Source organism: Pinus tabuliformis, chromosome 5_2 (genome assembly GCF_031772625.1).
Source record: "Pinus tabuliformis cultivar Carrire ecotype Pingquan chromosome 5_2, CPIR1, whole genome shotgun sequence".
NCBI lineage: Eukaryota > Viridiplantae > Streptophyta > Pinopsida > Pinales > Pinaceae > Pinus > Pinus tabuliformis.
The window spans coordinates 503,924,437-503,941,129 of record NC_142306.1 but is presented as its reverse complement, the minus strand read 5'-3'; the positions used below and the strand labels follow the sequence as shown (position 1 = coordinate 503,941,129).

At 42.4% G+C, this 16,693-nt stretch overlaps 2 protein-coding genes across 2 annotated transcripts in view; both read right to left on the bottom strand.

Annotated features, from left to right (window-relative positions):
* Nucleotides 1–16,693, bottom strand: part of LOC149159897 (uncharacterized) — a 171,328-nt gene that overhangs the window by 67,635 nt on the left and 87,000 nt on the right. Inside the window, exons 6-7 of the mRNA XM_089434460.1 lie at nt 1,183–1,363; nt 431–612 (exon numbers count right to left, since the gene is read on the bottom strand). Of these exons, the coding sequence (XP_089290586.1) occupies nt 431–612; nt 1,183–1,363 (363 nt within the window). The remainder of the gene's footprint in view (nt 1–430; nt 613–1,182; nt 1,364–16,693) is intronic.
* LOC149159898 (uncharacterized) lies at nt 14,197–15,258 on the bottom strand. The gene is made up of 2 exons (XM_089437597.1): nt 14,472–15,258; nt 14,197–14,348 (listed from the first exon to the last, which is right to left on the bottom strand). The coding sequence occupies exon 1, from the start codon at nt 15,256–15,258 to the stop codon at nt 14,710–14,712; it is 549 nt and encodes a 182-aa protein (XP_089293723.1). The 3' UTR covers nt 14,197–14,348; nt 14,472–14,709.

Below are 16,693 nucleotides of genomic sequence, written 5' to 3'. Positions count from 1 at the left end.
GTTCATAGACAGATTTTTCAGTGGTGTTCTGCCAGCTTTTACCTTGGATGTAATGGCATATGTCTCTTATTTTATCTTCCAGCTGTTTATGAACTTTTAACCTGTTGTTTTAGGATTAGTATGTTCATGTAGGGTTCAAGAGGTGATTTTTAGTTTACAAAATTAAAAAGGAAGAAACCAGAAATCGCTGGAGAGTACTGGAAGTTTCCAGAAGATGCCAAAGAAAGCCCAGACATTGTCTCAGTGATTTCTAAAGTGGTAGCAATCACTAAGATGTTTGGGGTACTTTCTTTGACATCTCAGATGCTGTTTCTCGCATCTGGAAATATTTCAAAAGCCAGAGACATAATCCGGACAAACCAAGCAAATCTCCCAAGACAGTTAAAAACAAATGGAATGATGTCATCTCATATAGAAAGGAAGACAGTACCTTTCTTCAAATGAATCCACCTTAAAAGGAATCTTTGGTTGAATTCCAGCTGCTTTACGGATCCATCTGTTCCCCAAAAGAACTCTATCCACGGCATCATATAGATAGATTTCTGCAGCCTTTGATATAATAGAATTCAATGGAACACCAGCTTGTCCTATCTCTTCCATCAATTCCTGGACCTGGTAATGTGTATCACATCCATCCTTATTATTTAATAATCCAATAAAAAAAAAAAGATTATGCTTTGGTTGGTGTTTTGTCTGGAAAAACACTCTTTGGTTTTTGGCGGTTCTGTCCATTTACTATATAGGACGTGATTCAAGTAGGATTAAGAAATGGATGTTTATATTAAACATCCATTTCTTAATCCTACTTGAATCACGTCCTATATAGTAAATGGACAGAACCGCCAAAAACCAAAGAGTGTTTTTCCAGACAATACACCAACCAAAGCATAAACTCTCAGAAAGTCTTAATTCCTTTCAACTGTCAAGATGTATAGTTATTTCTATAAACACTGCCCAAGCTGTACTCACTGGATAATACTTTCGTAAACTTTGCTTTTATAATTGACAGAAGGGAAAAAAATGCACATCCAATCAACTTTTAGCTTTTGCAAAAAGTTCTGAATAACCATGACATTATTTAAACCATTAAACCTTCCATGACGGCCAAGAAAGCTAGATAAACTGAAGTATAAATTTTAAAAATATTAATTAAGAATCAATCCTTGGAATACGTCACTCTACCTCCGGAGGATCCAAGAGACTCTCAAAATGCTCCTCGATCATTTCTGCTGGAAAATCATCATCAACCATTTCCTTACGCCGCCGCATATACCGATTGTGGATTAACCACTGAAAGTGCTGATCAATAGAAACTTCAAGCATATTGTCAAGTAATTTTTTATCAAAGAAATATGGTGTGTACCTGAGGCATAGGAAACCAATGAGAATTCATAAATTCTGATAGTGCTTTTAATAACAAGTGCCATCAAATACAAAACATAGCAATACCTCGAAAGACTGTACCTTTGAAATTCCTAATAAATCCACATGGGATAAACTGAAGCATTTATAGAAAGATGGAAAATGTATTTCAAGTATTATTTTCTGTTTGAAACTAATGTGCATTTACATATATTAGATAACTACTTAAGTAGTAGCAAGGATCATGGTGGATCATGGTGTTGTATTTAACAAGATGTTCACAGGTGCAGACCTGCTTCAGCGAGCATATAACATAACAGGTTACTAAGCCATAAACTAGACAAGGATTGAACAAAAACCAATGTTCTACTCCCCTAATTGGCAATATGCCCTCATAGCATATGAGGACATTTCACCTGTGATGTTATATTTTTTGTCTTGGAGAAATGCTTTTGATAATCCTGAATTATGAATTATTGCCACTCAAACTCTCTCTGAAGGAACAGTTATAGCTCTTGTAGGACAGCCTAGAAACAACTACTAGGCAAGCCACCCATTGTCACTTCAACGACCTTGTGATGTACTTGAACTTTTATCAGTTCTCTATACTCTTCCCTTCTCCTACTATGCCAATCCTCTGTTCAAAAATCTGTACTTATTACTCTTTAAACTCCTCCTAACTTCACAATTTTAACACCTGAACCCTTAACTTGCTTTTAAAACAAATTTAAATGAGTTCAAATTCGACTTGGCTGTGGTCTGGTCAAAGCAGTGAGACTGGGCTACCAGCTCCTAGATGGTTCGAATGCAAAACTATGTCTTGAGAGTTGAGACTTCGTAGTGTGTAATCCACGAACCTGGCTTCAAAGTTAATGTAGAGGCTGGGGTATCGGATTCCAGTTTGTCATCACCGATCTGAACAACTCTGATCTCCATTTGAAAACAGATTTTCTCCATTAATCAATTCTTGTTACACGGCCCACTAGGTCCCATGCTCTGCAACTTGCTACAGTTTGATCAATCAGATCGACAGGCTGGGAATTGAGGGTTTTATCTGTCTGTCAGATCTGTTACTTGACAACACTAGTAAAGAAATATACACTGGCTTCTGGTAAGCTTGATACCCTTCATTCTGGATTAAAATCACGTATTGATGCCTTAACTTGCAATAGCTCACCAATGTTATGAATAAAATGTAAATATATAAATAATAATAGAGAATAGTTAATTGAATAGTAATTAGTTAATCAAGAGGCATGTCCCTAAGGACATGACCATTCATGAAAGGGTACCTGTCTAGGTATACAAGGCATACTCTCATTTGTAACATCATCATCTCATATCTCATATTGATTCTTTTATATACTATTCAATATACAATTCCTTGTACTACAATGAATGTCATTGTCTTCAAAGTATTCTGAAGATTATTGCTGGATAAACGAACCTTGCTCATTACATTAGTATCAGAGTTGTTCGATCCTCTAGCTGCTCAAGCGCTGCACAGAGCCATGTTCTCCGATCTAGGTCTTTGGCCGTCAAAATTTGTCAACTTTGTTGCCGTTAAAGCGTTTCGCTACAAGTTTTTGGAGGTTCTCCATTCTGCTATCAGGCCTTTGGCCATTTAAAAAAATGGGGAATTTAATTATAAAATAAATAAGGTTTTTATAAAATAAATAAATAAATAAAGGTATAAAAGGATCACGAAAAAGAAAAAAAAAACAAATATAATTAGAAAAAAATATTTATATAAACAAAAGAGTGGCAAAAAAAAGAATTTTGAAATTCAAAGTAAAAAAAAAAAAAAAAAATCAAATTAAACAAAAAAAAACAAAAAAATTATTAAAAATCCTCTTAGCCCTTCCTAGAGAGCCTATCACCTTGTTTTCCAAGCAAGAAAGCCACACAATTGAGTCTCTCTTACAACTGCGCCTTGGGAATCACCCTTTATCCTCTCATTGACACATCCATTATTGTGATTCCTCTTATACCGGGTCTCCTCCCATCGGTGAAAGTCTGTAAAGAGTAGGGAGCCTTAGTTGAGGTGACATTGGGCTATCGCTCCATTGTTGCCCTTGACCTAGTAGTTTCCCTATAGGATCCCCTCCTAGGGCCTCTACTAGTTTGAACATTAACAGAGCTCATGTTTGGTTTTTTCCCACGTGCTAAATTTTTTTGTGTCCCGGCCATCTTTTGCATTTTGTGGTACACTTCCTCTTGTAAGTCGCAAATTATGCTTTTAACTTTCTTTTGAGCTACATCAACCTCCAGGGCATCATTTCAAGCCCGACCCAAAGTGTGGACAAGGGAAGGGGGAGGCTAACTCCTTGTGGACCCGAATGGAAAATATGTGAAAACGGGTTATAATGAGCGAAAGGGAGCGATGTATGTGGTGTCGGGCAGTGGGACCACACAACCAAAATCGGGATTTCCCATGTAGCGCCACTCCGAAAGCTAGTAGCCAACAAAGGAGATCCCACGGGACTAGGATACAAGACTGACCAATAGGTTGGACGAGGGAACAAGAGTACAAACCAAGCCCATTCTTTCCGCCGAATACCCCCACTAATCCATGCCCAGATGTGTCCATGATAAGTAAGCACAAGTATCCAATTACATAATGAAAGCCATACCTTTGGGGTCAGAAGGCTCACCTTCAAATATACGATCATAACAGATGGGCGAGATCACATAATAGTTGGCTCAGGTGGCAGAGAATGATGGCACACGAGCTATCTAGTGGCTGCAAGGGGCTGTTGGCTGCCCACTGAAGACAAATCTAGGAGAAAATTTCTCCTATGGGTGTCCCCTACTAGTGGTTCGTAACAGGCCAAACCAAAGCATTCTCAAATAAGTATTTGATCCACACAGTGCTTCCACATCCCCCCCCCAACTGGTAAACAACTAAAAAAGACAATAAAAATTAAGTATCTGAGTCATATTCCGAAACATAAGAGGATTGTATGTGAGTCATGAAGGCAAAAACATGTTAAAATTGGCATCTAGGGCCAAACACCATGTGGGTCATCTTATCTATGGCAACTGATATTTTTCTTGGATCCCTCTCATCGAGAGGTGTAGGATTGATCTAAAGATCATCCGATTCCGATAAGTATTATGGGGATATGAATTTATTTGTGTTATGGAACAATTCCTCAAGGTCGGCCAGCAACCAAATAACCCCCATGTGTACTCAATGTTTTAGTATAAAAGGAGGTGACTTGATAGTCATTCACACACACTTCACTCTTGATTTCTCTCCACTTGTTTTGGGTTTTGAGTGGAAGAGAAGTCTAAGAGGAGGAAGCCCTAAACACAGGAGGAAAGGAGGCTAAACAAACTTCCCTAGCTGCAGTCCTTAAGAGGATGGTCTACCCGCAGTGCAAGAGAGAAGATCCCTGCTTCTATACACTGCCTAAAGGATGCCTAGCCGCAGTCCAAGCATGGAGATATAACACGGTGGAAGAGGCCTATACACGTTGCCCTTATATGTAGGTCTATTATGCCCTAGCCACAGGTCTGTCCAGCCCTAGCCACAGGTCTATGATACCCTAGCCGAAGGCCATTTCAAGTGATCGGATTGTTGGAAGGAGGGCCGAGAGGGCAGGCTGCTAAGCCGAGTAGAGGAGGAGCAAAAGCTGGTAATTGGGTGACTGTTTGGGCACGTTTTGGAGGAGGCCGAAAGCTACAGCAAGATAGGTTGCAGGCCATAGCAAGCTGTTAGAGGTATTCTAGGGTTGCGTTGAGGTGGACAGACCCTTAAGAGGAAAACGTGGCATGGGAGGAGCCTCTCCAAGGTAGGCCGCATCACTTGAGGGCTAGTCTTGCTGACTGTGTGTTGGGTTAAGATTAGTGGTACATGCCCTAACCAAAAGTGCAGGCACAGCAATGCTAACAGTGGTGACAACAATATTTTTGTGGAGGATTGTTGGGTCAAAGTGTTGACTAGAATTGGATCATGACACAGCAGCAATGGTACATAGGCAATCGTACATGGGACAGTAATGATACTTGAAGCAACAAGTACATGGTGCAGTGAATGGTACATGGGACAGCAATGATACTTGGAGCAGCAAGTACATGATGCAGCATTGGTACAGTAATGGGAGCTACAAGTACAGTACAACATAGTGCACATAGGAGCAGCAATGCATAGCATGATGTACAATGCAGCATAGTGCACACACCAATGTGAGTTGCAACAGGATGATGCATTTGGGTGCAACATAGTGCAATGAAGAGCTCAGCAGTACAGTGATGGGTACAGTCATGATTAGTGAAGCATGATGAGATGCAGCATAGTGATGATGGGTGCAGCATGGTGCAGCACAGTGAGATGCAACATGATGATGAGGAACAACACAATGATAGGTGCAACATGGTGATGGAGTCACCTTGGAGAATCAGTTGAAGCAGCATGTCTTCAACTGAGTTCAACTACCTCATGTATCATCTTCTTAGAGATGATCTACGCTCTTATTTAGATAAGTCAAAGTGTTGGCTTCTTGTAAATGTACTATCTCTCTCTCTCTCTCTTTGTTGAACTATTGAAGAACATATAAGAAGAATTGATCAAGGGTTTCCCCACATTGGGGTTTGTCCTTGGCTAGCGCCACATCTTGTGTCCTCTTGTCTTGGCTTGTCTTCTGCAATTTATGTTTATGTTCTATCTGCAATTTACTATTATGCTGATGTGATTGCTAATATGGAAAAGATATTGAGCTAACTGTGAAAATTGAAATAAATTGCTCTAAGCATAGAACATACCTAAAATTAACATGGTATCAGAGCTGAGGTGAAGACAAAGCCCAAGCAAGAGTGAAAGAGCAATCACCAAAGACAGTTGGGAAAGGACAAAAGGATCAATGGATTCCTCATCCCTCTTCAAATTCACCAAGGGTGAAGTCGAAGCAGAGAATATTATTAGAATGGCGCAGCGAAAGCTTCTGATGGCCTACCTAAAGATCACTTCAATGGGAAGTCTAGATCTAAGGGTGGAACAAAATGCAGATGCCTTGTTTGTAATCAGTTCGGCCATTATGTGAACGAGTGTCCGAATGGCAGGGACACATCACTTGATGAAGATAACAATCATTCCAGGGACATCTTCAATGATCGAAGGAATGACAGGTAATGCAAGCCATCAAGGAAATAGTCGACTCTTTGAAGAAAACAAGGAACCCAGGTATGGAAAATCAATTGTTGTTTCTAATAAGATAAAGAAGCATCATCTTATATTGGGCCTCTCCTCCAGACTCTTTGGGAATCTGGCCTATTGATTGTAGTGCTGCAAGGCACTTCATTGAATAGAAGGGTGCTCTCTCTAAATTGGTAGAGATGGAAACAATCGTGGGATTATATTTGAAGTCATTACCACCTATCCTGGAAAGGGTGTAGGGAATGTTACCCCTCAATTGAATGAGGATAACTCGATTAATTTACAAGAATCTCTTTTATGTACCTGATCGCAAGAAGAACTTGGTGTCCATTTCAGCAATGGAAGTCAAAGGTTTCAAGATGGCATTCATCAATGGAAAGGTACGTGTTTGAAAATGAAATTTTCAAAGATGATTTTGCTCATGGGTTCAGGGCTGACAATTTGTATCAAGTTGCAGGAAGTCCATCGGGGACCATGTCGATTGACACATCTCTTCTATAGCACCGGAGGTCTGCTCATTATGGGGCCCTACCCGATGTGAGTCAAATGGTGACAGGGATGCTTGAATTCAAGAAGAGCATGAAGGTACATGTCCGAGATGTACCAAAGGAAAATATTACAAGGGGACCATTCCCCTCATGTAGCAGGTCCACAAGTTTGGAACAACCCGAGGGGTTTGAGATTCATGATCGGGAATCTCTTGTATGCAGGTGGAAGAAAGCCCTCTATGGCTTGAAGCAAAACACCCCAGGCTTGATATGAGAGGATTGATAGCTGTCTGATGAAGCTGAGATTCACTAGGAGTGAAGCCGATCCAAACCTTTGCTTGAAGGTTGTGGATGATAGACCTCTCATACTGGCACCTTCTGAGGACGACCTCTCCCTGACAGGTGTAGACCCTCTCATTTGCAAAAGCAAGAGGGAGTTGAATTCCACATTTGGAATGGTAAACTACAAGCCCATGACTACCTTGATGGAGCTTAATTTTCAGAAGTTATGTGGTAGTGATGTCGAACCTCATTTGGGAAATGCCTCTGAGTTTCATAAACTCATTCTAGCATTGATGTTCTTGGTTAACTCCCGTCCAGATATATGTTTTGCAGTTAGCATGTTGAGCTCATATATGGTTGAGCCTCACTGGATTGGTCACAAGAATCTTCTAAGATATCATCGGGGCACAATCTCTCATGGATTGAGATACACTACCGGAAATGTGAAGCTGCATGATTATTCGAATGCTGACTGGGCAGGCAGTGTGGAGGATAGCAAGAGCACTTCTGAGTGCTGGTTTGCCTTAGGTTCTACTTCGATACGCTGGATGAGCAGGAAGCAGAAGGCGATTGCTTTGAGCACCACTGAGACCGAATGCATAGCTACGAGTATGACCTCGTATGAAGATGCCTGGTTGAGAAAGCTCTTCAGTGAGCTATTTGACACATGATGGATACCACCGTGATCTTCTGTGACAACCAGAGGGGGATTCGACTGTTGATTTGGGGTAGCATCAGATGTGCTCTAGCCATGAAAATTGGTGGAGAGGCTAAAGCACATGAGATCTCCAAGACCCAGAAATGGTTTGGGCAGAATATAACCAATTTGGGAGATATTAAAATAATTAAAATTTTTAATGGAGTTCCTAAGTCTAAACTTAGGAAAAATAAAATATTAATGTGAATTAATATAAAACTGAGTTAGAATGGTCCAAAAGTCATGGATCAAGCCAAATCTAATCTTAGCCGTTGATTAGGGACTTAATCTTAGTTGTTGAATCGTCAACGAGAAAAGTATAAGAAGAGGCTTGAGGGTCAGTTGGAGAACACACCAAATTGATCAAGAATTCGATTTTCTAGGGCAGGGCTTACTGAGGAATTCGAAGGAGTGATCAGAGTCGCTGCTGAGGGGCAGTGAATACAGTAGCAGAGAGGCAGAGATAGTACCGGGAGCATCAACACAGAAGCCAGGAGAGGGTTGATGCAGAGGCAGCCAGGCGCTGCGCAGAAGCTGAGGAGGGCCAGCGTGGGAGACGCAGAGGCTTCAGAGGCTGACGCAAAGCCTCGAGAGGCTGACGCTGGGCCAAATAAGCTGACGTTGGGCTAACACTGGGCCACAGAGGCTAACGCAGACCCTAGAGGCTGACGCTGGGAGATTTCATGGGGCAAATTGGAGTTGGAGAGCTGGATAGGGTGACGCAGTCCCTATCAGAGTGACAGAGAACAGCAGAAGTGCTGCAGTGTTGCTGTGGGATCGTCCCTCTGGTGATTTAGTCGAAATATTTGTCTCCGACTAAGAGGTACTACTACCGAGCGCATTCTCTGTTGGGTGAGCCATTTTTGGCACCCAGATTGTATTCTGAAACTGCTTAATAACAAAACCCTCTAATAGTTGCATTGATTTTCCCACATTGGTTTTTTCCGGGGACATTAGTCCAAAAACAACGGTGTCACTTGTGCTTGTTTTCTTTCAGTTGATGATCTGTAGGTGTTGATACTGTACTTGTATTTATTTTCAATATTTACATGGTAAATAACTTGTTAAGTAACTGAACAAGGAGGAAGAAATAAATCAGATAGTATAGGAAGAATTTCTAACGGATAGACTTAGAAATTCAACATGGTATCAGAGGGTGGTTGCAGATCATAGGAAAACTTAAGGCATCAGCCGAGCAGAGCAGCAGCGGCGGAAACAACTGTCCTGAGTGACAGAAGTTGTTCCTAGCAAAAAGCAGCAAGAAAGGGGTGACGCAGAGAGCCCGCGTCATCAGTTCGAGCCAGGAGGAGGATCACCGCTGAGACAGAGAGGAGCAGACCTGACCTACGCAGTTCCCGGTAATCTTACTCGGCCAGGAAGGATCGGCATTGTGGCCAGGAGGTGCAGATTGTGTCGGTGTCGGGATTGCGCAGAGCCTAGAGGCTCTAACCTTCAGACTGCTAGGGCATAGGAGGCTATGCGTAAGTTGCGGAGCGAAGCTGGTGGGGTATTGTAGTCATAACAGTACCTAACAAGGCAAGACCAAGGAGGAGGGAGTTGTTGCCGAGGATTAGAGTTCCAAAAGGGAAATCGAGGCTCAGAGGGAGTCAAACCGAGAACTTCCAAACGAGAAGTAGAGAGACTTGAAAGAGTCGAAAGAGGAGTAGCGAAATGGCAGTGAATGGGCTAAGAGATCAGGATAGACTGGATGGAGCTTCAAACTTCGTAGTCTGGAAGGCCAGGATCTTGTCCATTCTAGACAGGTATCGCATCAAACACTTCGCCTTGAAAACGATAGTGATCCTGGTTGACCCAGCTGAAAATGACAAGTACGAGGAGGCAATGGCCAGGGCAAAGTGCATCATCCTTGATGGTGTCAAGGATCACGTGGTGCCACACATTGCCGAGAAGGAGACAGCAAATGAGATGTGGGAGGCCTTGAATAAATTGTACAGCGTACTTCTGTGCAGAGGAGGATGTTACTTGAAAACCAGCTGTGGTCATATCAGATGCAGAAGGGAGAGAAGATAAATGTCTTCCTCGGTGGATTGAAGGAGATCCGTGATCAGCTAACTTCCATAGGGGCCACACCGGATCAAGAACTGATGGTGAGGACCGCATTGAACACAGTCTCAGAGGATTGGGAGGTATTTGTCCAGAGCATACTCGACAAGAAAAGCCTTCCAGATTGGGAGGAACTGTGGGCGGCTCTTCGTTAAGAAGAGATCAGACAGGTGTCCAAGGTGGGGAGTAGCGGAAAAGGGGTTAGAATCAAGAAGGAGGAAGAAGAAGATGCGGCTCTCGCATCTGTGGGAAAGCAAGAGAAAAGAAAGAAGAAGGACCTCTCCAAGGTCAAGTGCTTCCATTGTGGGGAACTGGGTCACTATGTGAACCAGTGTCCTAGGAAGAAGAGCAAGGGAGAGGCTTCTGAGACCAAGGCTGCGCCGGCTAAGGCGGAGAAGGAAGTGGAGACTGATGACGACTGTGCCATGAGTGCTCATGCACCTCGAGAGAAGAGGTGGGGAGACATCGAGCTGTAGTCAGACGGACTACAGGCGATGAGGGGCAGGATCCTCGAGGTACCCAACCTCTTGGATTATACCTTGCTACGAGAGCCCTGAAGAGGAGTAACAGGACTAGCAGATGTCAGTAGAGACAAATGTGGATGGAGCGATAGAGAGGGCTATAGTGCAGGAGTCCCAGGACAGCGTGAGGCAACAATGTGAGAGGCATGGAGTTGTTGCAGCAGCGCAGAGGTCTGTAGAGGGAGCACTTGTCAGCGACAAAGGGAGCTTCAGCATCGGGAGTGTTTCTAGCCTGACAGAGATGCCAGAGTTCGGAGGATCAGTGACTTACTTCTCAGTAACTAAGTTGCAATGTAGCAGTTAGCAGTGGTAGTGCTATGGGCAGCACAATGCAGCATGATGAGAGGGGATGCAGTGCAGATGCAACAGTGGCAGTGGTAGTGGCAGGACCATGGGCAGCAGCACGGATGCAGAGGGAGTTGTCATACGGATGCAGCAGTGGCAGTGGTAGGGCCATGGGTAGCAGTACATGATGCAGCAATGCAGAGGATGTTGGGCAACAGGCCTAGCATCAGCATAGGGATCGATGCCAGATGATCAGAGCAATACTCAGTGAGGAGTATTACTAGAGCACAGTCCTCGCTAAGAGGGAGTGTTGATTTGGGGTAGCATCGGGTGTGCTCTAGCCACAAAAATTGGTGGAGAGGCGAATCTAACCAGTTTGGGAGATATTAAAATAATAATTATTTTTTATGGAGTTCCTAAGTCTAAACTTAGCAAAAATAAAATATTAATGTGAATTAATATAAAACTAAGTTAGAATGGTCCAAAAGTCATGGATCAAGCTAGATCTAATCTTAGTCATTGATTAGGGACTTAATCTCGTTCGTTGAATTGTCAATGAGAAAAGTATAAGAAGAGGCTTGAGGGTCAGTTGGAGAACACACTGAATTAATCAAGAATTCGATTTTCTGTGGCAGGGCTTGCTGAGGAAATCAAAGGAGTGATCAGAGTTGCAGCTGAGGGGCAGTGAATACAGTAACAGAGAGGCAGAGATAGTACCGGGAGCATCAGCGCAGAAGCTGAGAAAGGGTTGACGTAGAGACAGCTAGAGGCCACGCAGAGGTAGCCAGAGGCCACGCAGAGGCAGCGAAAGGCCATGCAGAGGCAGCCAGGAGCTGCATAGAGCCTGAGGAGGACTAGCATGGGAGACGCAGAGGCTCCAGAGGCTGACGCAGAGCCCCAAGAGGTTGACGCTGGGCCAAATAGGCTAACGCTGGGCCAGAGAGGCTGACACAGACCCTAGAGGCTGACGCTGGGAGATTTCGTGGGGCAGATTGGAGCTGGAGAGTTGGATAGGGTGACGTAGTCCCTATCAGAGTGACAGAGAGCAGCAGAAGTACTGTAATGTTGTTGTGGGATCGTCCCTCTAGTGATTTAACCAGAATATCTGTCTTCGACTGAGAGGTACTACTACCGAGGGCATTCTCTGTTGGGTGAGCCATTTTTGGCACCCAGATTGTATTTTGAAACCGCTTAATAATAAAACCCTCTGATAGCTGCACCGATTTTCCCGCATTGGGTTTTTCCGGGGACATTAGTCCAAAAGCAACAATGTCACTTGTGCTTGTTTTCTTTCAGTTGATGATCTGTATGTGTTGATACTGTACTTGTATTTATTTTCAATATTTACATGGTAAATAACTTGTTAAGTAACTAAACAAGTAGGAAGAAATAAATCAGATAGTACAGGAAGAATTTCTAACGGATAGACTTAGAAATTCTAACATCGACTGTTGAGGAATCCCGTGTTTTATGATCGCTCCAAGCATATAGACATCAGGTACCACTTTATCTGGGATATCGTACATTGATGAGCAAGAAGGCTCCATCGCATTGGGACTGATGTGCAGGTCGCAAACATTCTATCGAAGCCCTAAGGAAAGGTCAAATTTGTGACTTTCCAAAATGACTTGGAGTCGTTGAGAGACCCTCTTATGAGGATCTTGTATGATGCATGCATTGAGCTCTGGGAGCTCCGGGAGGCTTGGGGTACTTGCAGCAACAAGCGACTATAGGGCAACACCCTCCCCTAATGGTGCATTATGTACAGGGTGAATGGTTCAGCGTTCCCCTGTGATACCCTATGGCGACTTATGGACAGGATGAGTGGTTCTCCTGTCAATGCATCCTACCCATGCAGTCTGGGACTCATGGGAAGTACCTCTCATTTGGCCAATGAGTAGGGAAATGGGGTTAGGGACCATAGTAGTACCGATGGACGCATCATGTATCTACCGTACTCCCTATGCTAGGATGACCGACATTGATCTAGGATCAATTGGAACTGACTTCAGGTCAGTAAGAGTGATATAGCTCACTCTCTCTTGGAACTGATCTGGGATCAGTATGAGTGGTTTGAGACACTCTCTTTTGATATTGATCTGGGATCAATGAAACTGACTTTAGGTCAGTATGAGTGGTTTGAGACACTCTCTTTTGATATTGATTTGGGATCAATTGGAACTGACTTCGGGTCAGTAAGAGTGATATAACTCACTCTCTTTTGGAATTGATCTGGGATCAGTAAGAGTGGTATGACACACTCTCTTCATATGGGACTTACTTCAAGTCAGTAGAGAATGGTATGAGACATTCTCGATCAATTCTTCTTCTTCATAGTTCAGCAGAGCAGTGCAAGGCACTGATAGCAGAGATAGTACAGTCTGGCAGATGGATCAGTGGATGGAGTTCTCCCTAGTTGAGGAGCGTTAAAATTGGCAACTAGGGCCAAACACCATGTGGGTCATCTTATTTATGGCAGCTGATATTTTTCTTGGATCCCTCTCATTGAGAGGTGTACGACTGATCTAAAGATCATCTGATTCCAATAAGTATTCATGGAGATATGAATTTATTTGTGTTATGGGACAATTCGTCAAGATCGGCCAGCAACCAAATAACCCCCATGTGTGCTCAACGTTTTAGTATAAAAGGAGGTGACTTGATAGTCATTCACACCAATGTTGTTAAAAGCGCGATCGGGATTAAATCGGCGCCGGGAATAAAGCGGAAAAAATCGGCAAAAGCGGGAAAAAAGCGGAAAAAAGCGGGAAAAAAGCGTTTGGCACAAAAATATTCATTTTTTTTCATTTTTTTTCAATTTTTTTAATATCTAAACCATCTACAACATAAAATAAATACATTGACACATAAATATGATAAAAAAACTAATATATAAGATGTTTAATATCATTTCTAGCGCTAAAATCACACATAACATTGAATCATGTCCTGAATAGTAAGTCCTGAGTCCCAACTCAGCCTCAAAATATCAACAAAAAATATGATAATGTATCTCATCATGTCATAATGTCATATACAATAAAATGAAAGTCTAATCCTATTGATTTCCTCTGCCCCTCTTGCGAGAAAATGGCACAACTTTCTCTTTCCCTCTAGATGTAGAAGTTGGTGCCTGTGCTGGTGGAAATGGCAGTGGAGTCTGACGTGCTCTAGAAGCTGAAGAACTAGTAGTAGCAGCTACAGGAGGCTGAGGTAGACGGAGACCACGTCCTCTACTGGTGGTAGTGGTAGCCCGGGTAGGCGGTGTCACCTCCTCCTCCTGCTCCTCCTCCTCCTCCCCCTCATCCTGCACTAACCAATCATCAGTGAGATCCATGAGAGGCCTCTCGGTCTCAACCCTCCATTCAGCAGTGGTGTCAATCCCATCCAATGAGATGGCTTCCGTATCAGGTGTCCTCTCTAGTTGTCTCACCCACAATCGAAGATTGTAGTAGACATAGACCATGTCATTAAGTCTATGGGACTCCAACCTGTACAAAGTTCATGAAATAATAATTAATAATTAATATTATAAAAAAAATATTGTTTAAAACTTTAATGAATTCAAAAATTTATTTGGAAATTTGCAATATTTTAAATGTTTAAGTGTTAACCTATTGCGCTTCTTGTTGTGTATTTTTTCAAATACACTCCAATTGCGCTCACATCCTGAGGAGCTGCATGTTTGGCTGAGGATGCGTACGGCAAGCTTTTGCAAAAGGGGTACTCTGCCACCATACATCTTCCACCATGCGTCTACAACAAAATTACAAATAAAATTTTAAATAAACATAAGAAAAAAATGGAATTTGAAGAGACAATGAAATTTGAAACAAAGTTACAAAGTACAAACTAAAAAATACCTGGCATTTTAATCGTCCTATCAGTGACAGCCATCTCAAAGCCAAATGTGCCACCTGACATCTTATATGTCTCAATTTGTCTAGAGATCTCTATACGTTGTTCTGGAGATCTCACCATCTTCTGGACACAGGTTAATAATCCTTCCACGACCTCAGCATCAAAATCAAACCCACATGCATAAGAAAATGCAGGGTTCAGGAAAAGCCCAGCAACATGAATGGGACGATGGAGTGTGTTGTTCCATCGCTCATCAATCACTTCCCATAGAAGGAGTTGTCTCTGAAACCCATCATCTCCCTTATCATCATAGTAGGACCGAATGGCTTCTTTGGCCCTGTCCATGGCTTCATACAAATAGCCCATTGCGGGCTTCTCACCATCAACCAACCGAAGAACCTTTACCAAAGGTTCAGTAACAGCGCACACCTCCTGCACTCCCGCCCAGAAGTCTTCCTGGTATGAAACTAGTCTGCACACGGCCTCTCCTTCTGGTTTGCGGCTCATTGACGAAGCACGCCACTCCTCTGAAAGAAACATTCTCTTCAAATCCCACATAGAATTCAAGAGGGAATGAAGAGATATGAAACTCGTCGCAAACCGTGTAATGGCGGGGCGCACCAACTCTTTGTTGTTGGTGCATTTTCTCATCAAGCTAAGCACAGATGTGTGATTGTAAATAAATTTTGTGATGCTTTTTGATGAGTCAACAATATCTTTGACAAAGGGAATTTTCCCTATGTCCTCTAACATCAAATCAATACAATGGGCAGCACAAGGTGTCCAAAATAAAGTAGGATGCCTGTCCATAAACATTCTACCAGCAGCAACATAATTTGCAGCATTGTCCGTTATGACTTGGACAACATTTTCTGCACCCACCTCCAAAATAAACACATCCAGCAAATCACATAAAGTTCTTGCATCTTTGATTTGATGAGTTGCATCAATATATTTGATAAACATAGTCCCCTTGGGACAACTAACCAAGAAGTTTATAAGGGTTCTCCCCTTTTGGTCAGTCCAACCATCTGACATAACAGTGCATCCTGTTTGTGCCCATGATGCCCTAAAATCCTCCAATCTTTGGGTGCAGTCACGCTTTTCCTCTTGAAGAATCCGGCCTCTGAAATCATGAAGAGAAGGGATTTTGTACCCCGGGCCAACACTGGCAATAGCATCAACAGTAGGTTGGAAAAATGGATTATTCCTTACAATGCTGAAAGGAATATCACTCCAGAGGAGAAATTTTGCCATCAACCTATCAGCTTGTTCTTTTTCAGTTCTTTTTAGCATTGAACCGATAGTTGGTTGTGAACCAGGTGTGGTTCGAGGAACAAAAAATGATGATGCAGCTACCGGATTGACTGACGCTGCAGTAGAACCAGTGCCACTTGGCCCACTTCCTTCAGCTGACCTTTTTAGTTGCCTTTTGAGTTCTTCTTTGGCCTCTCTAGTGTGCTCTAATTCTCCCAATGCTCTCATGGCTCTTTGGATAATTTCAGGATTTGTATTTATACAGGGCCCCACATCACGTCCAGGGATTTGTGCAAGGTGGAACTTCAACCTGTACACCCCCCCGCTTATCTCCTTTCCACACAACTTGCAAAACAAGTTTTGTCTATCATTCGGAGCTTTAGGTTCACCATATTCCCAGAAAGGATCCAATTTCCTTGGCATGTTTGTTTTTGAATTTTGAATTTGCAAACCTATGGAAAAATAAGGATTAGGAAATAGGAACTTAGGATTACATAATACAAATTACAATTTAGCATTTACAAAATTACAAGTTAATTATTTCCAAAATCCCAATTTCCAAACCCAAGTTACCCAACCAAATGCCAATGGCAAATGCCAAAAAACAATGAAAATTCAAAAAACATAAACAATGTTTAAAAAAAATGAAAAAATAAAAATAAAAAATTGGTTCTCATAGTCATAACAAATTACCCATCCCAAATCAATGAAAAATTAC